This window comes from Lygodium microphyllum, chromosome 14, assembly GCF_053477565.2.
Source record: "Lygodium microphyllum isolate KBCC chromosome 14, Lygodium_microphyllum_v1.1.10, whole genome shotgun sequence".
Classification (NCBI taxonomy): Eukaryota; Viridiplantae; Streptophyta; class Polypodiopsida; order Schizaeales; family Lygodiaceae; genus Lygodium; species Lygodium microphyllum.
In genome coordinates this window covers 11,659,575-11,683,555 of record NC_141148.1, presented here as the reverse complement: position 1 = coordinate 11,683,555, position 23,981 = coordinate 11,659,575, and the positions used below count along the sequence as shown (strand labels likewise).

The 23,981-nt window shown below is 37.8% G+C and overlaps 1 protein-coding gene across 2 annotated transcripts; it reads left to right on the top strand.

The window, feature by feature from the left end:
- Positions 1-532: 532 nt before the first annotated feature.
- On the top strand, positions 533-22,691 carry LOC148025326 (protein RALF-like 33). Of its 2 annotated transcripts, none has more exons than XM_087692365.1 (2): positions 533-1,026; positions 22,138-22,405. In XM_087692365.1, the coding sequence occupies exon 1, from the start codon at positions 648-650 to the stop codon at positions 1,011-1,013; it is 366 nt and encodes a 121-aa protein (XP_087548491.1). In that variant the 5' UTR covers positions 533-647; the 3' UTR covers positions 1,014-1,026; positions 22,138-22,405. The 2 variants fall into 2 exon arrangements, with proteins under 2 accessions (XP_087548491.1, XP_087548490.1); XM_087692364.1 differs by lacking the exon at positions 22,138-22,405 and adding an exon at positions 22,584-22,691 and having other exon boundaries at positions 537-1,026.
- Positions 22,692-23,981: the final 1,290 nt, after the last annotated feature.

Sequence of the window (23,981 nt, the reverse complement as noted above, 5' to 3'; positions counted from 1 at the left end):
ATTGTTAAAGCTTTTGAAATTCGAAATATGATAATTATATCAACTTTCCATTAACCCCCTTGCCTCATAAAACGTGCTTTCAAACCCGAATGGAAGTTACAATTATAACACGTTGGGTGCCTAGTGGCAATTACAACGCGTTGTGATATTTAATAGCAAGAGTGTTTTTTCGTGAAGAGTGGGTCTGCTGCGAAGGGACCGGTAGAGTGGGAAAAGTTCGGAGGGGGCGGGGCGGGCGTGGATAGCGGTAGGTAGGTGGTTGAGTCCGCTTGGCGATAAGTGTGAAGGCAACTTTGCATTCAGATGGGGGCGTGGATGGGCGTAGGTAGGAGGTGGTTGAGTCCCCTTGGCGACAAGTGTGAAGCCAACTTTGCGTTCGGTCAAAACTTCAAAGAGGTTTGCTTGGGGGACGCGGGAAGCCAGCGCTTTAAGGCCAGTCAAAACGTAATTAGAGGAAAAAAAGCTTCATATTATATTAATTTATTATACATACTAATTTCGGCACCATCGTTATCATCGCATTCCTGTATCCTCCTTCGGCATCCCTTTATTTCTAGTGCTCCTCCCCTGCGACTCTCCTCCTCGCGTGCAAAGAGAGAGAGAGAGAGAGAGAGAGAGAGAGATTTCTGCAGCCTGAGCATCCGACCATGCATCGCTTGAGCTTCCTTTTCGTCTTCCTCCTCCTCATCCAGCTCGCATTCCTCCCCCCAGGCCTCTGCTTCACCCCCTCCTCCCTGCACAGCAGCCTCTCCTACGCCGCCCTCAAAGCCTCCTCCTGCAATGGGCCCCTCGGCCATTGCAGCCCCGATGATGAATTCCTCATGGACTCCGAGATCAACCGCCGCATCCTCGCTGGCACCTCCGGATACATCAGCTACGGCGCCCTAAGCGCAAACCGCGTCCCCTGTTCCACAGCGGGACGCTCCTACTACAACTGCCGTGGATCTGGACCTACAAACCCTTACACACGCGGGTGCAGCACGATAACAAAGTGCCAGCGCGACACATCGTAGACGCCTGCAGCAGGTAGAGTCTCTGACAACAAAAGTCCTTTAAGTATCGTTTATCAAGGCGTGCTCAAAGAACAGGCTTGCCAACTAGAAATGTAGGTCAATCGTGCATCATTTGGTGGGAAAATGTCCGACGACATTCTACCTCTTCTTCGATCTGCTAACACCATATATGTGGGTGAGAGGTGCAGCGTCTGATGAATCAGGAGCCTGCTGTCTGTTTGTTCCGTTTTGTTTTTATTAGCGCAGCATGGTCTCTGCCGTGGTTGCTGATTTGGTTAAGATAATTAGATGCGTGGAGTTTGAACATTATTGCACAGATTGCGACTGTTGTCTGAACCAACTGCTCTAGGAACTGGGATTGCGTTTGCCTTTTTGTTTTGTTCTCGTTGGATATTTTTTTAATGCACTGTTTTGGCAATCCGTAGACCTACCCTCCATTATTAACATATGTTCATTGACTGTCTACATTTGTACCGTAGATGGGTGCAGAAGTTCCCTCTCTTTGTACCTTAGTGCTGGATAGACTTCTCGGTCTTATGTCACCATTCATATTTCTTTGTTTTTAGTCAGACTAACCTAAATTGTTATGCACTTCCATTATATGTTTCCAGCTGTCTTTGCTTTGAGTTAGCCTAACCTAAATTGGTATACACTTCCATAATTAGTTCTCAACCTTCACAATTCATGGTGATGTGTAACATGGATAGTAGATACAGGTGTTTAACTCATGAATTAGGCATCATCAATCTTTCAATCCATCTCTTAGTCTGCAGAGTACGGACGCAGAAAATAGTTCACAATACATTCAAAATGGAAAATTTGAACTCGCCAAATTGCAAAATCTGAAGCATTGGATGGTGATTGGGATGGACCTACACTATCATTGCTGATGGAACTCTTACATTTCTCTATCGTTTCTCAACACCAAGAACTTATCCTTGAAATTCTTAGTTATATAAGTTCTCAACATGTTGTGAGTTTGGCGCTTTCGATGATGGTCATTCACCTACTTGGAAATGTCAAATATAATAGCTTTAACCTCAAGAGAAAACTTATGATTTGAAAATTTGAACACGAGGGCTTGCAGGATTGCGAAGTAGGATTGTTAGCAATGAACAATAAGTGAGATGAAAGCTGATGACAACCTTTTCATGTATCTTGGGTGACATGACTCCTATACCATATTATCGTGTTACAAATGGTAACGTGCGCACATGTGTGCATGTTTAATGTGGGCTGTTTGAAACCATGTTTTTTGGTTAGGGCTGTTTGAAATCATATTTTATGGTTATGGGTTGTTCGAAATCAAATTTTCCAATTGTATTTATGAGTATCTATGTGTAAAGGGAGTCATAAATTTGTATACTACGATTGTTCTTTAAAAAAAATAAAAATTCAATATTATTTGAAATAAAATTCTCCATTTCAAACAAGGAGATGGGGGAGAGCTATGAGGGTCGAGGGGATATCCCCTTGAATGGGATGTGTTTCCTCTACTTTTTATTTCGGGGACAACATTCTTATGTCCCAAGGCCTTGTCTTCCTTGTTACTTGTGATTATGTCATAAAAGAAAAACAATTTCACAAGTATAAAGGAGAAGCTCTGATAGTAGGAGAAATCAAATGGAGAATGCAATATGAAATCGGCCCTTAACAAGCCAAATGGCAGTAAATGATTTTTTGGCAAACACTTAATTCAATAGAGTAATAGATGCTACAAATTAAATACATACAATTGGAGTAAGAGCATTCTTGTACCACACATGACACTTGTTGATCCCAATTCTTGGTACTCCTTTTGATATTCTTTGGATTATTAATGAATGCTTTGAATTAGTTACAAATGGTTGAGTTTTCAGTGAATACTTGTGACATAACTAATTCATAGGTACAAAATGACTTTTTTACCTTCTTCAATTAACTATGGATTGTTCAAGAATTCACATGACTACTTTAGCCTGCCAAACCGTAGAAATAATAGATGACATCTGATTCCAAATTTATGGACTATGTGCTTTGACAATTATTCTCCATAGTCCTACACCACTCAAAGGGATTTTTCATAATCGAACTATGAGAAAATCACTTTTTTCATGTTAAAAGTTATTTAGAAAGTTCACAAAGCTTGCGATTTTAGAGACAAAGAGAGAATCTTTACTCATTATGTTGCAATGAATTGTTTTGAGCATATCTGTGAAAGCTTGAAGTATTTCCATGCCTTTTTTGTGTATGGAGTGAGAAGTAAAAGAGAGATTGAAGCAATTGGGTAGCAGTTCTAGGATAATGCGTTTGTTTCAAATTATGCAAAATAAAGACATTTACCTTAGATTTTGTCTTAGATCTTAGTGTCCTTGGCTTTGGCAAGTTATAAGAATCGTTGAAGGATTCTTGCCTAAGCTCGTCACTCTTGTGCATCTTGTTTGCTAAAGTAATGGTGACATCTTCTATGATAGTGAAAAGAGCGAGAGCGGTGGTGTTTGGAGTAATTTCCATTTCCATCAGCAGAAGCACATTGCTTACAACCAAAATCCACATTATATTTTATAGTCGAGCACTCTCATCAGACTTCATAATGATCGTGTGATCTCGATCCTTAGAAGAATTCATTCCTTCTACTACTCTAGGAATAGCAAGGGACATATTTGAAAACCATTCTATATTGTATAGCTAAGTGAGTAGAGGACGTTTTCATTTGGAGTCTCATGGTATGAATGTGGAGCATTAGCAACTTTGGAAGGTAAGGTTAATCCATAGTAATCACATAGTTAGGTCTAAGTTCAAAGAAAATCGAACTATTGGACAAAGGGAACACAACAACACCTACGATCATATCCATTAACTCTAGATGTGTTGTGTCTAGAATAGTTGCCATGCAAGAGACATTCAAACTTCTACATTCAAACTTCTACGGAACAGTGGGATGATATCGATGGTAATATAACTTAGATGCAGATATGGGCAATCCTTTTTTGTTTGGTGTTTTTGTAATTTAGAAATAACTAAATAGAGAAGGTTAACATGTTGATCTTTTGCTAGAGTGTTGCCAATAGTGAAGATGCCTTGATCTGCAATGTACATAGTTGTAGCTTTAAACTTCAACAATCGGTTCTCACCATAGATATGCGTTGCACCAATCTAATTGTTGAATTATCCAATGATTTGTAGCGTTTGGATAGTGACTGGAAAGTAGAGCTAAATACATCTCCACTGGTCTTTGAGAAAGCTATGAAGGATTTACGGAATTGAGGGATAAACGCTTCAGGCGACACACACAACACCACAACCTAATTGCCAGATGAGCAAAACCTCACGTCATTGATGACTTTACTTCACTTAGACGGAGTTATGGTAAACAGCTTTGATATCAAATACAGAGGAGCGCAATGGAAGCGGGCACAGAGAGACAAACGACACAAACTCAAAAATCTTTGCTTACAGAGTGCTTGAAAGTGCAGAATTATGTTATAAACTTGAAAGCTTGAGATACAAGGCTAGTAGAAAATACAAGGCTTGAAGGATTGCTTGAATGCGGGCCTTCAATTGAGTTACAAGGGGCCTATTTATAGGCTCTTTGTAGTGGAAAGAGTTATTAGTGGGAGTGGGTGGGTGTGCATCTTCGAGTGCATGCTAGTTGTAAAGCTAATAAGTGCGCAAGGAATATTGTACAAAAAAGAAAATTTAGATGGTTGAGGTGTGATAAAAGGTTTGCCACCGTATTTTGCACGCTAGGAATATCTTGAAATGTTATATTGAGAGCATAAAAAAAGAGAGATCACCTTAGTAATCCTTTATTGCTGATCTCATTAGGTGATTTTTTAGTGAGGTAACTTGGCACATGATGCAAATCTATTCGTATGGTGAAAGGGTTAAATTCGACAAAGAGACAAAATGCTTTGATGGTTTTGATCGTGGCTAAGATTTTCCTTTGGTAGGATGGATATTTTTGTAGGGTTTGATTAAAAATCCTTGATATATATTGGCAAATGTGTAAAGTTGGTGGTAGAGTAGACTGTAAAGGATCAAAGAAAGACCGCCCTAATATATATTGGCAAATGTGTAAAGTTGGTGGTGAAGTAGATGTGTCTTCTTTATACAGACACGCATCTCATTCGGAGTCAAAATGCATCGGTGTAAAGGATTAGAGGAAGGCCGATTGGTAGCCTAAGAGCAAGTAGATGGTGGATCGGATTCTTTATGCTTTGGATAGCTAGTGTATGGTGGGGTTTTCAGTTGAATTGTCCTTTTCGGAGGAGAGAGTATAAGTCTTTAGCATAAGCCGCTTAATTTGGAGTAGCAGGATTTAGTCAATTTAGAAGGGACACCTTTGGAAGGATTGTAAGACATTAGCAATTTTACGAAAGAAGTACGTGTGGATTGTGACGAGGAGTAATAACTTTCTCTGAGAGTCTTTTTCATCTCTAGGTCTAGGTTTACACTCCAGCTATGTGGCCTTGGCGATGATTGTAGGGGCCTCTTTCAGGTTTTGCTAGTATAGATGATGATGTCATCTCTCATGACTCTCTAGTGCCAAAGAGGGAGTGTGAGAGGGTGGTGAGACGAGGCAATTGTGTTTCATCTATGCAAGTATACATGTGTGCAGGTTCTTCAGGGGGGGGGTTTCTCTAATGCATTGACCAAAGTTAGGTAGGTCCAAATCTTGGAGTTACGATTGACATCTCGGTTCATGATGAGTTGTTTCTCTAGTAGAGTGCTGGTTTTGGCTCCTAGTCTGAGCTCATATGAAGGGTCACTTTGGAGGTCTTGCCAAAGGTGGGGAATTCGTGGTTACATATATTTGGAGGCATTTCTTGATGGGCTGGTCTTGTATGCGAGTGTGAGACATTGTTGATAGATCTTGAGAGTTGTTATGATCCTTATCTATTTTTAGGATTTTGTATAGTCGACATTGACATTAACTTCTCTCAGAGGCACTTTGGTGGTGGCTTGCGCATCCATTGCTAGGGTATCCATGGTTCTACTTTGGTGGTCTTTATTATGTGTACTATGGTGAAACATGATGATTGTATATTGTATTGTATCGGATTACCCATGATCTGAGAGAGGATGTTAGTAGATATGTTTGTTCATGGTTGAGTTTGTGCATGTGATTGAGTTGGCCAAGGCACCTATCTATTTTCTAGATTATTTAGGCATTTTATTTGGCATTTCATGATGGCTATTTTAACATTTTACGCTTGCAGACCAACATTTAATGTTGGTCGACTTGTTGCCATTTATGACATTATTTTTGTGTATCTATTTCAAGCACTCCTCCATAGTCATGACATTCATCATTTGATAGGTTTGGGTGGAGAGAGGAGTAGGTGCCAATGCCTTCACAGCGTGTGACTCATATTGGTTTTGTAGTGTCTCATATCTTAGTATATAAATTTCATGTCTTGAGCATCTCTTTGCTTTTGAGTTCTTTGTGCAATGTTTCTCTTTCCTTTGTCTCTTGTATTCAGCAGTTTTCTACTCTTCCATCATTGCATTCACTTTTGACATGGTATTATATTGTAGGATTATTGTTCTTGCTGTTCTTGGTAACACTGTTTCATATTTGTGTTTTGACTTTTCGTCTATCGGTTGGACCTATTTTTGACTTTCATGACTGATTTATAGCACATGCGAGCTTCCTTTGCTAATTTTGGGCTTGTTCTTCTGCTATTTTCTCAAGGTTTTGGAGTATGCTATTGGCATTCACTGTTTTTTGGGGGCTTGTCTTTTGACCACATTAGTATTTTGGTGTTTATTGTGGCTGAGGCGACTTGTTTTCTTGCAAAATGACTCTATTTATTGCCATTCTTGGCCGTGTTTTGTCATCAGCATCCGTGTTTTGTCTTTTCGATTTTGGGTCAAGTTGGGTGATAGGTTCTAGGCTATTTTTTGGTAGAGCTTGATTGGTCCTTTTTTTATGATACACTTCTCAACTTTAGAGAGGGCTCATGTGCGTCTGACTGTCATGTTCTCATCATTACACTGTGGTTACTATTGATCTTTTCTCTATGTGCTTTCTTTACTTCTTTGAACTTGTGCAATCCTTGTGAGTTTGTATTTTTGGCATACTCTTCTCCTTGAAGATCCCTTGTTTTTTTTCTTCTTCTTTGAATCTCTTTCATCATGGTTGGTCTAGCTTCTCCTCTTGATGGTCAGCATGCAAACTTTTATTTACTGATCTACATGCGTTATTTTGGAGACTTGTGTTCAGCTTTAGGTTTCTATGAGGATGCTATCTCTTGGTGCTTCAGATATTCTAGTTTCATAGAGGGATGCATATGGCAAAAGAAAAAGACGTTCCGGTGTTATTAGTGTGGTAAGAAGTTATACCTCCAAAATAAATGTAAGATATTGACAGCTTGGTTTGTATGCATGCATTATTTACTCATGTATTCGTGTTATGTTGCTGCGTTTAGCTTCAAGTTTCTATGAGGATGCTATCTCTTGGTGCTTCAAATCTATTTTTAAAGAGGGATGCCATATGGCAAAAGAAAAAGACGTCTTAGTGTTACTATTGTGACAAGAAGGGATGCCTTTGGAAGGAATATAGAACATTGGTAGCTTTACGGAAGGAGCAAGTGCAGACGGTGATGAGGGGTAGTGAATATCTTGGCGAGTCTTCCTTATCTTTAGTTCTAGGCTTAGGCTCCAACAATATGGCTCGGCAAGGGCCTCTTTTGTAGGTTGCTAGTACACATGATGTGGTCATGCCTCACGACTGTGAGAGGGTGGTGAGATGGGGCAGCCATGCAAGTATACAAGTGCATAGGTTCTCGAGGGAGGTTTCTTGACACATTGATCGAAGTTTGGTAGGCTTAAATCTTGGAGCTAGGATTGACATCTAGGATATGATGAGTTGTTCCTTTGACAGAGAATTGATTTTGGCTCCTAGTCTAAAGCTCATATGAGGGGATACTTTGGTGATCTGGCTTAAGGTGGGGAATCCATGGTCACATATGTTTAGAGGCATTTTTTGACGGGCCGGTTTTGTGTGTGAGTGCGAGACATTGTTGATTTATCTTGATAGTTGCTATGATTCTTCTCTATTTTTAGGATCTAGTACGATTAACATTGATATAGGCTTCTCTTAGAGGCACCTTGGTGTTGACTTGTGCAACCATTGCTTCGGTATCATGGTTCTACTCCGGTGGTCCTTGTTGTATGTACTATGATTTAACATGATCATTGTATATTGTATTGTATCAGATGACCTATGATCTGAGAGAGGGTATTAGCAAATATGTAAGTTTATGTTTGAGTTTGTGCATGTGATTCAGTTCATGTGATTCAATTGGCGAAGGCACTTGTCTCTTTCCTAGATTATTTAGGTATTTTATGATGGTTATTTTGGCATTTTATGCTTGATGACCAACATTAAATGTTAGTCGACTTGCTATCGTTTATAACATTATTTTTGCCTATTTGTTTTAGGTACTTCTCCACAATCATGATATTCATCATTGACAAGTTTTGGTGGAGAGAGAGAAGCGGGTGCTAGTGCCTTCACATCTTGTGACTCATATTGGTTTTGTATTGTCTTATATATATATATATATATATATATATATGTATATGTATATATATATATATATATATATATATATATATATGTATATGTATATATATATATATATATGTATATGTATATATATATATTAGAACATCTCTTTGTTTTGGGTTCTTTTTGCAGCGTTCTTTTCTTTTGCAGTTTTTCTTGCCTTTAATTTTTGTGTTCAACAATCTATCACAATAGTTTTTTACGCTTACATTATTGCATTTGAAACCAGCCTTACTACCATGGATGGGTAGTGCTTTCTTAATTACAATCTAGTTATAACAACATTTATTTTAAAATTGAGGAATGCAAATTAACTTACAATCTTGTACAATGGGATTTTCCCAATCCCTTTCGGTGTTCCAACTCCCCTTACTGTCCAAAATGACTAGGAAGTCTTCAATTTGATTTGCCCCTTGATTGGGGCAATGAATTAGCCTTTATTCACTTTGATGGAGATGGAAAATGCCTCAAATTCATTGATTTGTTGGTCCCTCCACTTGAATTTGATTGAAAATAGCTTCAGCCTTGTTGAATCCAAGTCTTGGAGCTTTCAATTTTTGGCATGCTTCTTGAGGTTGTTGCTAAATTCTAATTTTTACTGCAGATTAGGGTTTATAGCAGAGAAATCTGAAATTTTTAAGCCTTTGGTGATCTCAATGTTAGTATCTTCCTAGTAAGGTTGTAGAAATGTTGGAAGATGAGAGAGAATGTCGTAGAGAGAAATTTTAGAGTTTCATCGTGAGAAACATATAAAAATTGTTATTGCCTTGCTCAAACAGCCATGGAAGTTGTCACCTAGAGCTTAGGACTACCAAAAAGATTGCTGTCTCCTCCTATATGCTGTCATTTGCACTAGAATGACCTTGGGTTGTTACTTGCTCTTGGAGTCCATGTTCCGTTTCCTTCCGTTTTGGGCCGTTCCTTGTTTGGAATAGCCATTTTAGCAATGGAATTAGAAAAAAAAGAAGATCGTTTGCTGGTGTCCATGTAGGGTTGCAATTCACTAGTGGCCCGATGACTCTCGCCTCTCGTCTCTCTTGCTGGCCTCACCTCTCTTGCCTATTTCGTTTGTCCCGCCTTCACTTGTTGCTCCCACTCGCCTTGCGTATCCCGTCTCACTTGCTGCTCCTGCCTGTCCTTCTGTATCCCGCTTGCCTCGCTTGTTGTTCTCGCCAGCTCTTGACTGTCACACTTGCCTCGCTTGCTTGCTTCCGCTTGCCTCTCTTGCTTGCTTGGCCCGACTCCCACCGCTCATGATCAGGTGAGGAATCTCGTATCAAGCGTTGACCAAAGTGTTTCTCTACTCAGTATTGATTTTTGTTTAGTAGTACTATTATCTTTCGCAAATTTGGAGCATTTGGATCAATTGTTGGTAATTGTCCCAAAATTTGGGGCTTTCTCAAGGATTGAGACCCAAATTTGGCTGCATTGTCTCCAAATTTGGGACATTGGGATTCATCATCCCAAGATTTATAAGAGCCCCAAATTTGGGGCAATTTTAATCAATCATTGCTCCAAATTTGGAAGTTGAAAATGCTCTAAATTTTGGGGCATTTTCAGCAAGGGAATGCAGGTTGGAATGCCCCAAATTTGTGGCATTTTGAATTAGTCATTGTCCCAAATTTTAAAAGTTGAAAATATGTTAAATTTTTGGGGCATTTTCATCAAGGGAATGCAGGTTGAAATGCCCCAAATTTGTGGCATTTTCAGTAAAAGGAATGCAGGCTGAAGTAGCATCAAAGTTCAGGCATTTTTAGCAAACATTTAATACATGCATGTTGAAATTTTGGCTGTAAATTTTTGCAATTTCATTGAATTTTATTGATTATTTGTCACTTTTATATAGATGAGGTAGATGCAGGGGTGCCATTGAGAGGTGGAGGGGCTTGCCCTTGGAAATGCAAACTTTGCCCTTATGCTTGCACTAGTGGGATTGATAAAGTGAGAGTCCATCTTCTATGAGGAGGGGAAAGAGATGTGTTTTTGCACTAACATATCAATTGAGAAAAGACAGGAGTTACTTGATTGCATAGCCACTTTTATGGGGAATTCACATGCCAAGAGGATGCCAAATATAGCAATGAATTCAACAACATGGACTCCAAGGCTAGCAGGGCATGGTGCTTCATGTAGAAAACCACCAGGATTAGTGGCTATGCATCAGTGGCAAGAGGTCGCGGTGTTAGACAAAGTTCATTGCACACTTCATGGGAACCAAAGAAAAAAGAGGAAATAGATGCAATAGTGACATACTCTTTTTACCATGACTATATTGTATTCAAATCAGCCAGGTCAGCTTATTTTTTAAATATGGTGACAAGGATTGCAGAGTATGGATTCACATATAAGTCAGTCCCCTTTATTGGAAACTATCAGGGCTACATTGCTTCAGAAGGAGAAAGCAGCCATTGAGATTGCAACAACAAATATTCGCAATCAATGGGCAAGAAATGGAGTGACATTGATAGTAGATGGATGGAGTGACACACGCTATAGGTCCATACATGGTGTTGTTGTATATTCTCGTGGGGATATATACTTCATTGGTAGTCATGATGCTTCAAAGATTGGAAAGAGTGCAGATGTATTGGCATCCGAGTGGTGTAAGGTAGTGCAGGCTGTTGGCGCAAAAAATGTAGTGCAGTTTGTGGTAGATGGTGAAACTATAGACAAGGGAGTAGGAAATATTTTAATGGCAATGTATCCACATATCACCTTTAGTCCATACATGGCGTATTGCTAAAATAACTTATTGAAGGATATTGGGGAATTGCTATGGATTGCATCTCTTGTTGTGAAAGGCAACAAGATTATTACATTTATATGTATGCTGAGTTTCGTAAAAAAAGTGACAAAGAACTTTTTAAATACTTGGATATACGATTTGCATATAACTTTCTTATGCTTGGTCGATTGCACTATTGCAAATGCGCAATTAGGGAGCTATTTGCTAGTGATGAGTATGAAAATTGGATTGGGGATCTCATTGCTATTGCTATGTTATGTAATGCATATGTCTCCAATAGAGATTTTTGGGATGAGGTGAATCGCACCAACTAAATGGTTGATTCTATTATGTATATGTTGAGGCTTGCAAATGGCATGGATCCATGCATTGGGAAGATCTATGAAGGTATGGATCGCATGATTGAGAGGTAATCAAATCACAGTACGAGGGAGTTTTAGAAACAGAGAAAACAAAAATGGAAAAAATCGGAGTTTCAGAGTTTTGGTCAAATTTTGAAAACGGAAAAATAACGTTTCAGATTATACACTAAAAAAATACAGTAATATGTGGGTATGTATATATATCGATGCTTACAACATGTATTCAAATTTTATACAAAACTTTAAGTCTTCATGTCATGATTGAAATCATAATTCATTATACATTTCACGAGTTAGGAGTCATGACTCATGAGTGAAGATTGAGGAGTCAGGGTTGAGGACTCAATGGTTGAAACTTAAGACAACTTAACACAATCAAGACTCAATTTCCAAACATAAAGCAACAAAATAAATTAGAATTTACGACTCATGAATAATTTATGATCTAAAGAGTAGTGAAGATTGATATTAAGAACAATGGAACAAAAATCAAGATGCATAATAAGTGGAATCAAGATACAATGATAGTAACTATGTCATGTGAATAATCTATTATTTGTTAAAACTCCAAAGTCTAGTGAGGCTATAAGTATCAATATCAATGAATAATCGACAACTCTAGTTTGGACTTTGCCTTGCTAAACTGACTCCTGTATATCACAAGTCATCCGGATTCTAAGGATTTGTGCACCATCTCCTTGTTCGATTGCAAGGACCTTGATTGAGAAGTTGATGAAGCAGTCTCAGTCTCATCCTCAGAATTTGACTCTGACTCTGTTTGTGATGCACGACTATGCGTAGCCCTCACTCTAACCCTCCTTTGTGCATAAGTCTCATGTATCGGTGCCGATAGCTTCTCATAGAGCATGGAGTAAATATCTTGCTCCTCCTGTGGTATTTGTGGAATGTCATGCACCTTTTCTATATCAATCTTGTCAACCTTTATCTGTAAAGGTGAATGAGACAAAGATATATTATATGAGAGGAGATTCAATATGTTCAATGTTTAAACTTCATATATATCTCAATTTATAATTCAACTTTCAAGCAATTTAGCAATGTGAAGTGTCAAGGACTCGAGGTTAAAAAGTTAATTATACATAATACTAATCATTACCAATTTACTTGTGAAGGCTCAGGAGACAGAGCGGTCCTCTCAAGAAGATGGAGATTTCAATGGTAAAACACTAAATGCTCCAATTGGGCAGTTGTGAGCTTGTTTCTCTTTTGGGTGTGGAAGAGGGTCTATGTGCTTCAGTTCCTATCAGCAAGCCTTGAACTACAATCTTGCGAGAGGACCCGAATGGCAATGCGTTTCTATTCAAATTTAAGAGATTGAGGTTAAATAATTGACAATTGCTAATATGCATGCAACAAAATCAATATTTGAGTGGAACTTGTTATCTAGATTACATAATGCATTAGATAATCAAGATTCAAAATATAAAAGTCACCAGTCTCATACCAAAGTAGAAGCACAATTGTTGTGTTTTTCCCACCAAGAGATAGGTTGAAGCTGTGTCTCTCGAAGGCTTAGCTGTGGGTCGGCCAAAATGAAGAGAATGATTGCGGAATGCTAGCAAATCATCCTCTACTCGTCTCATCATATCTATATCATTCCCTGTGAGACGTTTCATGTACTCCATTAAGCCCTTCTCTAACTCCTTGCTAGTGCACTACTCGTTACGCCAAAGGGAATGCAAGATATGTGCGATAGCATAGTTTGATTTATGAAACTAATTCCATCGTGTATTCCATACTGCACGAATCTCATCAACCGTATAGATAAAATAAGTTAAAAACTTAGAAGTTAGAATAATGATTAATCATCAAGAAGTTCTTTATATCAAATAATTACATGTGTAAAAGTTAAACAAAAATTTACTTGTCTTGGGGTAAAAAGTTGTTGCGAAGCAAGGCCTTGCCAAGTTTATCCATGTATTCATATAGAAGCTCCAAAGTACTCCCCTCCATATCAGTGATGCGCATTATAGTGTAAATAGGAGAGACTTTTTACCAATGCTTTTGTCTCAATTCACCAACTCTCATTTAAAATATTGTGTCTAAAAGCAAGAGCCTTTAGAGACTCTCTCACACTTCATGTGAGCCATTCTTGGCATGCAATGGTTCACATCAAATTTGGAAAGATCTATATCAACCTCTCCAATACAATAAATATAAAAGCAAATCTAGTGGTGGAGGGCTTCAATAGCTTAAGTGTGCTATTGGCTCAAAATATGTTTGTGGCAGATGGCCTCTTTTTCACAAATCTTACTATGCTTGTTGCCGTCTTGAAAATGTCATCCATCCAAGATATTTATCTAACATATTCAATAAGCAAGTCAAGGCAATGGGATGCACATGAAATCCATACTATGCTAGGAAAATCTTCCTTAAGTATATGTTCCATAGACACACAATTGCTTCCATTATTTGTCACCACTTGCACCACATTTTGGACTTCTATGTCCATGATAACATGTCGCATGTGCTTTCAAATGAAAGCTCTTGTGATGGTAAGACTCGAGGCAGAGACATTGATGGCCTTAATGAACATGGTGCCTTTACATGAAGACACCAAAACATTGTAAACATTCCTTTGGTACATATCTGATCTTTCATCGCATAATATTGTGCATTCATATTTCACCTATGTCTCCTTCAAGGGCTCTAATTGAGCCCCTATGGATGCTTTCTTCTTTCGAAGCTCCCGTGTGCATAATGCATCTGCGGATGGATCTTTCCATACACACCCTATGCAGCTTACTGCTCTGATTGTCTTTTTGCATTGATGTGTAGTGGTTACATTGAAAGAGATTGTACACCGAATAAATAAGCGTGTGAGTTTCCTAGTTGCCTTCACAATTGCCTGCCTCTGCCTCTAAAGTCTTGCATGAACACTTGCACCATGTAAGGAGCCCTTTTGCTCACTACTTCTAGACTAACTTTGAGCGTTAGGGGATTTCGTTTCTATTCCCTGTTCTTGGTAACTATGTGCAAATCACATCAACAATCTCTCCTTGCTCTCAAATAGCCTTTTTCTCTGTGACAATGGTTGAAATAGACTCCACCAACCCCTAAAAAGCATTTTTCCACTTGCATAGTCAACTTTTGCTAATTGACAACCTTTTAATTTCATTTTTTAGCATTATTTATAATTAGATATTATTTTTTAAGTATTAAAAATTAATCTAATAATTATTTCGGTGCTCATAAAAATAATCAGATTGACCAATAATTAAATTGGATAGGTAACTTTCATTTCGGAGTGTCTCTATGTCATCTTTGGCTCTTAGATTGGCATTAGGTACTATCAAACATCACTTCTCTAATATCACTTATTGACACTATGGCCAACAATGGGTAGCAGGTACCACCAAGTACATGTGCAACATAACTTATGGTAACTTTTGCCTTTGGAATCCCATGATTTTCTCGAGTCTTGGGTTTGTAAATTTACTCTAACCCCAATTACATCTCACATGTGCAATATTTACTTAACCATGTGATTAAAACTTAATCCACATGATAAGTGGGGTTACAAAAATATATGTCCTCATGAGAGCATTCACTTTTGATAGGGTATCAGATTGTACAATCATTGTTCCTCGTGTTGTTTTATATTGTTTCATTTTTGAGTTTTGATTTTTTGTCCTTTGATCCGATTGTTTTTGAATTTTGCGATTGATTTACAGCATGGGTAACCTTTCTGTGCTAACTTTGGGCTTGTTTTTTTGCTATTGTCTTAGTGTTTTGCGTTTACTGTTTTCTGGGGATTTCTTTTTTGACCCTGCTACATCAACATTTTGGGGTTTATTGGATGAGGCGATCTATTTTTTGTAGGACGACTCTATTTATTGCCATTTTTTGTTGCATTTTGTCCTTACTATCTATGTTTTACTTTTCTGCTTCTGTGTAGGGTTGGGTGACAGGTTTCAGGCTATTTTTTGGTGGAGCTTGATTTGTCTTTTTCTTTTGTGGTATACTGCTCAACTTTAGAGAGGGTTCATGTGTCTTTGATTGCCATGTTTTGATTACTACATTGTGGTTATTGTTGATCTTTTGTCTATACACTTTCTTTACTTCTTTGAACTCGTGTAATCCTTGTGAGTCTATATTTTTGGGATACTTTTTTTCCTAAAGAAATCTTGTTTTTCTTTATTTTCTTTATATCTTTCTCGTTATGGCTTCTCTAGCATCTCCTCTTAATGGTTAATATGCATACATTAGTTACTAATCTACATGTGTTATGTTGGAGACTCATTGTATTCAACTTCAAGTTTTTGTGAGGATGCTATCTCTTGGTGCTTCAGATGTTTTCAGTTTGAAGAGGGGTGCTCTTTGGCAAAAGAAAAAGATGTCTTAGTGTTATGATTGTGGCAAGAAGGGATACCTTTGGAAGGATTGCGGAATATTAGCAGCTTTATGGAAGGAGCAGGCGCGAACAGTGACGAGGGGTAATGACTCTTTCTACGAGTCTTTCTCATCTCTAGGTCTAGGTTTACGCTCAAGCTTTGTGGCCTTGGCGATGGTTGCAGGGGTCTCTCTTCCAGGTTGCTAGTACAAATGATGTGGTTATTTCTCATGACTCTCCAGTACCAAAAGAGAGTGTGAGAGGGTGGTGGGATGGGATAGCTGTGCCTCATCTATACAAGTATACACGTGCACATGTTCTCGAGGGGGGTTTCGTTGATGCATTGATTGAAGTTTGGAGAATTGGGATTAACATTTAGGATCATGATGAGTTGTTTCTTTGATAGAAGGTGGGTTTGGCTCCTAGTCGAAGCTCACATGAGGGGACACTTTGGTGGTTTGGCCAAAGGCAGCGAATCCATGGTCACATATTTGACGGGCTGTTTTTGTTTGCTAGTGTAAGCCATTGTTGATACATCTTGAGAGTTGTTATGATTCTTCTTTGTTTTTAAGATCTGGTACGATCTACATTGACATTAGGTTCTTTCGGAGGCACCTTGGTAGTGGCTTGCGCACCCACTACTTAGATATTCATGGTTTTGCTGTGGTGGTCCTCATTATATGTATTATGATGGGACATGATCATTGTATATTATATTGTATTAGATCACCCACGATGTGAGAGAGGGTGCTAGTAGATATGTGAGTTCATGGTTGAGTTTATGCATGTGATTCAATTGGCCAAGGCACTTGTCTATTTTTTAGATTATTTAGGCATTTTATGATGAGTATTTTAGCATTTTATGCTTGTTGACCAACATTAAATACTTGTCGACATGTTTTGCCGTTTGTGCGTTATTTTTGCCTATTTATTTGAGGCACTCCTCAACAATCATGACATTTATTATTTGAAGGGTTTTGGTGGAGGGAGAGGAGCAGGTGCTAGTGTCTTTACAGCTTGTGACTCACATTGGTTTTGTATTGTCTCATATCTTAGTATATGAAATCCGTTTCCGGCGATCTCTTTGTTTTTGAGTTCTTTGTGTAGTGTTATCTTCTTTTGTAGAGGTTCTCTTTTCTTTGTTTCTTGTATTCAGCAGTCTATTACAACAATTTTCACGCCATCATTGTATCTACTTTTGACATTGTGACCTCATGGTAGACATACTATCAACACAATATCTTAGATGTACATTGAATAGATCCGAGATCCACTGTACATGAGCTGTCCATCATTGGAGGAGTGGAACTAAATTTTTTTATATAAATTGTCACCAAGACATATTGGCTCAATGGTTTACATTATTTTAATGCTCTTGTACTTTGAAAGGCAATTTGTATATTTTGAATGTCTCAAAATATTATTAAATGTCCATTTTCGTATTTAAGGTTGGCCAATGGTTAGAATACCCTATAATAATACTTGGGTCATCATTGACGAGATACCCAAGAGAAATTAAAAGTTTAGTCAAGTGGTTAGATTGACTAGAAAGCTCAGATGACTAAGATGTTTATACTCGTTGATTAAAAGTCCATATAGTGAGTGGTTTTAAAAAGTGAAACTAGAAACTAATGATCCAAAAACAAACCATGAATTGGTGAATTTATATAATGAAGCTCTTCAGAATCTAAATTTGGCGATCTTTAAAATTTAGGAGGTTACTCTTTTTGAAATTTGATCAAATGGAAATTTTTTTTGCGTCAAAGCTTCGAAATTTCACAAAGAGCAGTTTTGTTTTTATTGGCTATTTTAAATTCTTTACCATGTGAGTGATTTTTAGAGTAGAAGGTTTAGAAGCTTATTTTCAACACATTCTTGTCATTTGTAACCTATGCTTTTCACTTTTGAGCGCCCAAGTATTACACTTGTAAATTGGAGGTCTTTCTTCTTGTTTGAAATAAGCTCTTATGTTAAAATTTCAGCTACATGCTTTGTACTCTTCTATCTATCTCTCATCCAAACATATTTTTCACTTGGCTTGATTCAATCCAAGCATTTGAGGTGAAAATCAACTTGCTCCTTGAAGTTTGCAGAAATTAGAGTTTTAAAATCCTAATTTTCAGAATTATAACACATTAGCTCTTTTGTATATGGTTTTGGCTCTCAATGCTTGGGGTCGGTTTCAATAAATTTTTGTTAAGGAGGAGGGTCCGATTCCCTCTCAATATGATGTTGACTTCTCTCTCTCTCTCTCTCTCTCTCTCTCTCTCTTTTCTAAATTTTCATGGTGATAATTAATCGAGTTGATTTATTTCAAAGTATTGTAATTCTCAGGTTCTTCATATGCTTTCATTGGTACGAGAGCAATGACTTTTTCTTTGTAAGAACTTTTTTGGGAGACTATATGTGTGGACCCAATTTTCTCACGATGTTAAGAGGAAAAGAGAAGAATTTTGGTGAATAATTGAAAGGCTTTGGACACTCTTTATTTATATGCTTCTCTAATTATGAGAAGATACAAAGATATAAGGAGCTTCAAGCCGATCCAAAAATTCAAGCTTTGATGGGGAGAATGGCTAAAGCACGGGTTGAAGCGAAGATCTTTGAAGATTTTCTTACTGAGAAGGCTCTTGAGATAGATGGTATCATGATTGCGAAGGCCTACCTTAGCATGAAAGGTATTAATGTTATTCTATGAAAGATAATACATTACCCATCATTCAAGGATTTATCTAAGTGGTGATTTTAAAGTCTTATCACACACAAGCTGTCTCTTCTTGTTGCAAGAATTTCTCCATGGAGAAGAGCAAGGAAAAAGTAAAGAAATTGGCTATTTTCATAGTAGTTGAATCTCCAAAGATGCTTTTAGTAAAGGATAATGATACTAAAAGAAACTTCAAGCCTTAAGAGAAGAGCATTAAGTTTGACGTTTTCTTGAGTAAGAGATTCTTAGAAAGTTGTGTCTTTTACTAGATGATTTGACGTCATTTGCTGGTGAAGGTTATACCGAAATATCAAAGATTAGAATGGTTCTAATGCATTGGACAGATGTCCCTTTAAATCGGTGGCTCAAAGTGCAAGAGAAAAAGGAATCTAAGTTTTAAAAATAGTTTAAGGGGATGTTTAACAATAAGTTTTTGCCTTCATCCTTTTAAGGTGATGTGTAACCCGAATGGGATGATTTGAATCAAAGCCATGGAGACAACGTTGACACATATATCAATAGGTTTGCAATTGTTTCTCTTAAATTTCTCTCTCTGAATGAAGTTCCTTTCAATATGGAGATGAGAAAGCTTATCTATGGATTACATCGAACGGTACGAGGAGTTGTCAAGATCACAAAGCCTGATACTTTGGAAGCAACTCAAGATGCAGCCCTAGAAATTGAAGGATTGCATATGCCATGGGTGCTTGGCAAAGCCTCAAAAGAAGAACCACAAAGAAAAAAGGCCAAGATGTTTAAACTTAGATAAACAAGAACCAAAGCATAATGATGGAGGTACACTACCTTTACCATCCAAAAAGAAGCTAACATAGCAATTAGTAGGATATACAAGAGAAAGACCATGTTTCTCTTGTGGAGAAAAAGGACACGTGGCTGGTCAATGTGTTAATAAGACAAAGAAGGAAAACCAGTCCCAAAGGACACCTCAAGCGAATGTTGTACCTAAGAAATCCTTGGAATAGGATAAAACTCTGTCAGAGAATAGAAAGCTTTTTATGGCTTTGGGTTAGATTTCTAATCAACTTGTTTTCATTTATTTTAATAAAATGGCTACATATTATTATATCCAGTCTCGGGTTGTTGAAGCTCTACATTTACTTAAGGAGAGGTTTGAGCACTAGAAATGTTAGGTGCTGTTTTAAAGAAATGGAGTTTGAAGTTACTCTTACTCTTGGGAAACTACGAATTGAGATAGGAGATTATGTAGATCATGAGTGTTTTGTCATGGGAGATCTCAGTCATTGTGATGTTGTATTAAGAATACCTTGGTGTAGAAAAATAGATGCAGCCATTGATTTGAATCAAAATAAGTTTTGGTTTCCTTTCAAGGGTAAAAATGTATCTTTTAATGTAGGAATGGAAGGAAACTCTTTTTCCATTTTATCCCATGTACACATTTGTAAAGCAATGAAAAAGTTTATTTTCTCGAACTTGGTTTTTGTTAAAGATTCTAACAAAGAGTCTAGAATTGAAGAGTCCATCTCAAACTTGAATGAGGAGCGAGTGAGTTTGTTAAAGGAGTATGAAGATTGTTTTGCAAACACTTTACCTAACGAGTTAGCACCAGAGAGGCCAAAGGAATATCACATTGATCTCATTCCTAGGAGCTTACCTCCAAATAGGCTATTCTATTGTGTAAGTCCAACACAACCAGAGGAGATTATGAAGCAAATGAATGAGCTCTTGGGGAAGGGTATAATAAGACCCAGTTCCTCATCATTTTGCTCTCCAATCCTCTTAGTCAAGAACCAATTTTGGTGGTTTTTCCTCTTGACTAAATACTCCAGATAAATGGTACAATTTAATTGTTGTCATATGGTCAAGAACCAATTTGGGTTCGAGTGGAACCCAATGTATTGACTGACGTGCATCAAACCATTTACTAATATTTTGTTTGCTTGATCTTGTCGATGTGTTGAAGTTATTAGGGGATTCGGATTACTCAGAGTTGTCATCATGTCCAACAACCTTATCTTCTTAGTCTTGGTCACCTCTGGTGTGGAATTGGAGAGCTAAATCACCTGAAGCATGTGCTGTAGAATTGACAGCACATATATTGAAATGCTTCCAATTTGACAGTTTGGCTTAAAATGAATATAGGGGTAAGCGGGCCATTATAGTGGCATGCAACTTCCCCCCTTTGCGATCTTTTAGCAATAATGTAAATGGATGAAAAATTTCAGCTTGCGGGCCCTTTGCTTACCATAGGCAACTGACTCTCAGGAAAAAATCAGAGTTGCTAAATGTGTCTCTGCATGAAGATTGAAGCTTGCCAATGGATTCCAGTTTATCAGAAAATGCTCGCCAAAGCAAGGCAGACCTGGGCTAGTAAAGGAGCAGAACACGTGGCAATTTGTTGGTAGAGAGTGCTTAGTCTTCTCCAATCAGACCACAGGCTTTTTGCCCTTTCACTAGCCCACATGCTCAAAATTTGGGTGGGAGCTTGACACAGTACAGGGGGTTGTCACGTTACTGCTCCCTTACCCTAGGGAAATGACTAGACAGTCTTGTGAGAGGAAATACCTATGTTCTAGTTGATGTTTTTTTTTACAAACAGATACTTGGCTTTTCTTATTGGCACAGTTTTGAATTAGTATGACTGTAGATCTATTCAAAATCTGATTCTTGAAACAGTACTTGTCAATGGATTTCATCCTTGATTGTGGCTGTGGACTGCTCATTCCCAGGGCTTGGAGGTGATGATTCTTGTGTAATGCCTGCCTTGTTAAGTTCTATTGTTCTTAATTACATGGACTGTGAAATGGGAAAAGGATACAGGAGCAAAAAGGTCAGGAACTGCTGTTTTTTATGACTATAGTCACAATGGAATGGAAGCGAGATTAAAGAGAGGTTGCCATATTGAGGAATGGCTCACTAGGCCTAACACATTTTTGATTCTATCACGAGGGTTAGTATAGTTTTTTGTGGCATCTAATTTCTGGAAAATGACCATTTACTATGATGATGCTGCTTCACATGCTGCAAACTATTGTTTTACTAACTTCAATGTCTGACCAAATCACAAGTGCCAAGACACGCATATGAAGGTATAGTCGAATAGAAACTGTTGCTCTGAGATCCTAGTACTGGGGTTGTAGCATTCTACCCTTCATTTGCAATGTGTTCATTTTTCGGAGGGCAACTGTTGCTCTTAGATCCTAGTGTTAGGTTTGTAGCATTCAATTCTTCATTTGCAATGTGCTCATTTTTTTAGGGCAATTATTAACTGCTGCTCTTAGATAGTATTCTCGGGACTTAGTGCTACTGCAACCAAGTGGTTTTCTTGTGATGTGCTCATTTGTGAGAGATGCAGTTGAAAATAGGCTTAGATACTATTGATGAAACATTTTTTTGAATGAATCACTATTGCTAGTTCTGCCAGATTTGCAATTCTTGGATGGTGCCAATCAGTGCAAGCTGTAAGAAGGATTTTCCTCAATTTTCTATTCTCAAGACCACTGATAACCAGAGTCTACACATAGGATATTTGTAATAATATAACTCCATGCAGCAACACTAATGTGTAAGGTGTATGTATGACTTTTAAGTGTGGTCTCATGGCTTATAATTAATGTGGCCATGCAATTATTGTGTATTGATATACTTTCTGATTTTAGTATAGACCTATCATTTGCTGGAAGCAAGCTCTAATTTATTATGCTGTTTATTATTCTGTATCAACCTCCCAAGTACAGTACTCTTTGTTGTGTTTAAAACCTTTGGGCATGCACCTGAGATTCCCAATCCAGTCAGACATTCCCAATTCAGTTTGGATTATAGACTTTTTGGAATTCAAGGCCCTGATTTTGGCAATGTTGGATGTTGCAGGTGTGGTAACGTTGTTGCAGATTGCAGTAAGTTGAATGTGATGGGTAATTGGCATTCATTTATGGAGAGTCTTGAAATGCTTAGAGCAGATGAACTCACAGAATAAAGCCTATAGTGGTCATTTTTTGTGAATGTATTGTGAATTGTGCATGTTGATTGTGTTGATTTTTAAATCTTTGAACTACTATTACCAATATCAGCCCTCGAGCTGAGTGGTAGTGTATGTATGGATTTTAATACATTCATTGTTTGACCTAATAACTTTTAAAAGCTCATGGATTATAACTAGTTTCTTAAACACCAAGATGGGTCATTGTATTTCTGATTGTTGTAGGCTAGGATTGTGAAGGTCTTTTGCATAGGTGTGGCTACATCCTTTGTAGGAGAACTAGTAAATGACAACACTAAATTCAAGCACATTCAGCTACTCTAGTTTTGTTAAAAAAACCTTTCAGGGCAATGGATGGCTGTTCTTATAAAGAGTGTTCTGGTTTTGTTTTGGTGGCATCATCTTAAGTCATATGTTTTGGTCATTCTATTGGATAGGGACTTTGCAATTAGCTGAGGTGTTAAAAGGCATGTTTCACATGTTTGCTTTCCCTCCCAAATTCACTTTGTATTTTATGTTGCCATTGGAATGCCAAGGACTTGCAACCTGAGGGTTGTTTTGAAACTCGCATCTTGTTTTTGAAACTCTTTAAAACCCTTTCTATTATTTTTGGTGTTGTGAGTGTAGTATCCTATTTTTGAAGCAATTTCAAGTAGACTATAATGTTGTTTGGCTATTATGTAGAATGTCAGCTTGTGTTTTGTGTTATGTTTTTGGGCAAATTGGCCAAATACCACTTGAATTTTAATTGAACTCCTAATATACCCCTCAATTTCAAAATTAGCAATACTAGTTAGATTAGTTGGAGTTGTTGGCCAGGTCCACTAATTGCACTTAATTGGTTGGCATAATTTCATAGCGTGTGAGATTACGCCTCAAAAGTGTCATTGAACTCATATAATTGTGAATTTTAAAATTAGCAATACTAGGTTGCTTGGCCAGCATTGTTGGTCAAGTCCTAACCAAGCGCACTAATTGTGCTTCATGTTGGTATTATTGCATAGATTGTGAGACTGCGTCTTGCTTAATTTGTAATTTTGTGAGTAAAGAAATGCTCATCTTTGTTGATTAGTAAAATAACATGCTTGGCATGCAACAAATGGTGTGTTTTATGCACAATAATGTCAAAAGACATGTACATGATGTAAGATCTATCATTTATCACTTACGAGTGGAAGTTTTACGTAATTGGCTCTTTTTGCCTAGGTTCTTTTGGCACTTTGTGTTGATGTTCTTACCAAGGCTCAAAAGTATGTTTCATGTGGCAAGAAGGATCATGGGAGGTTGGT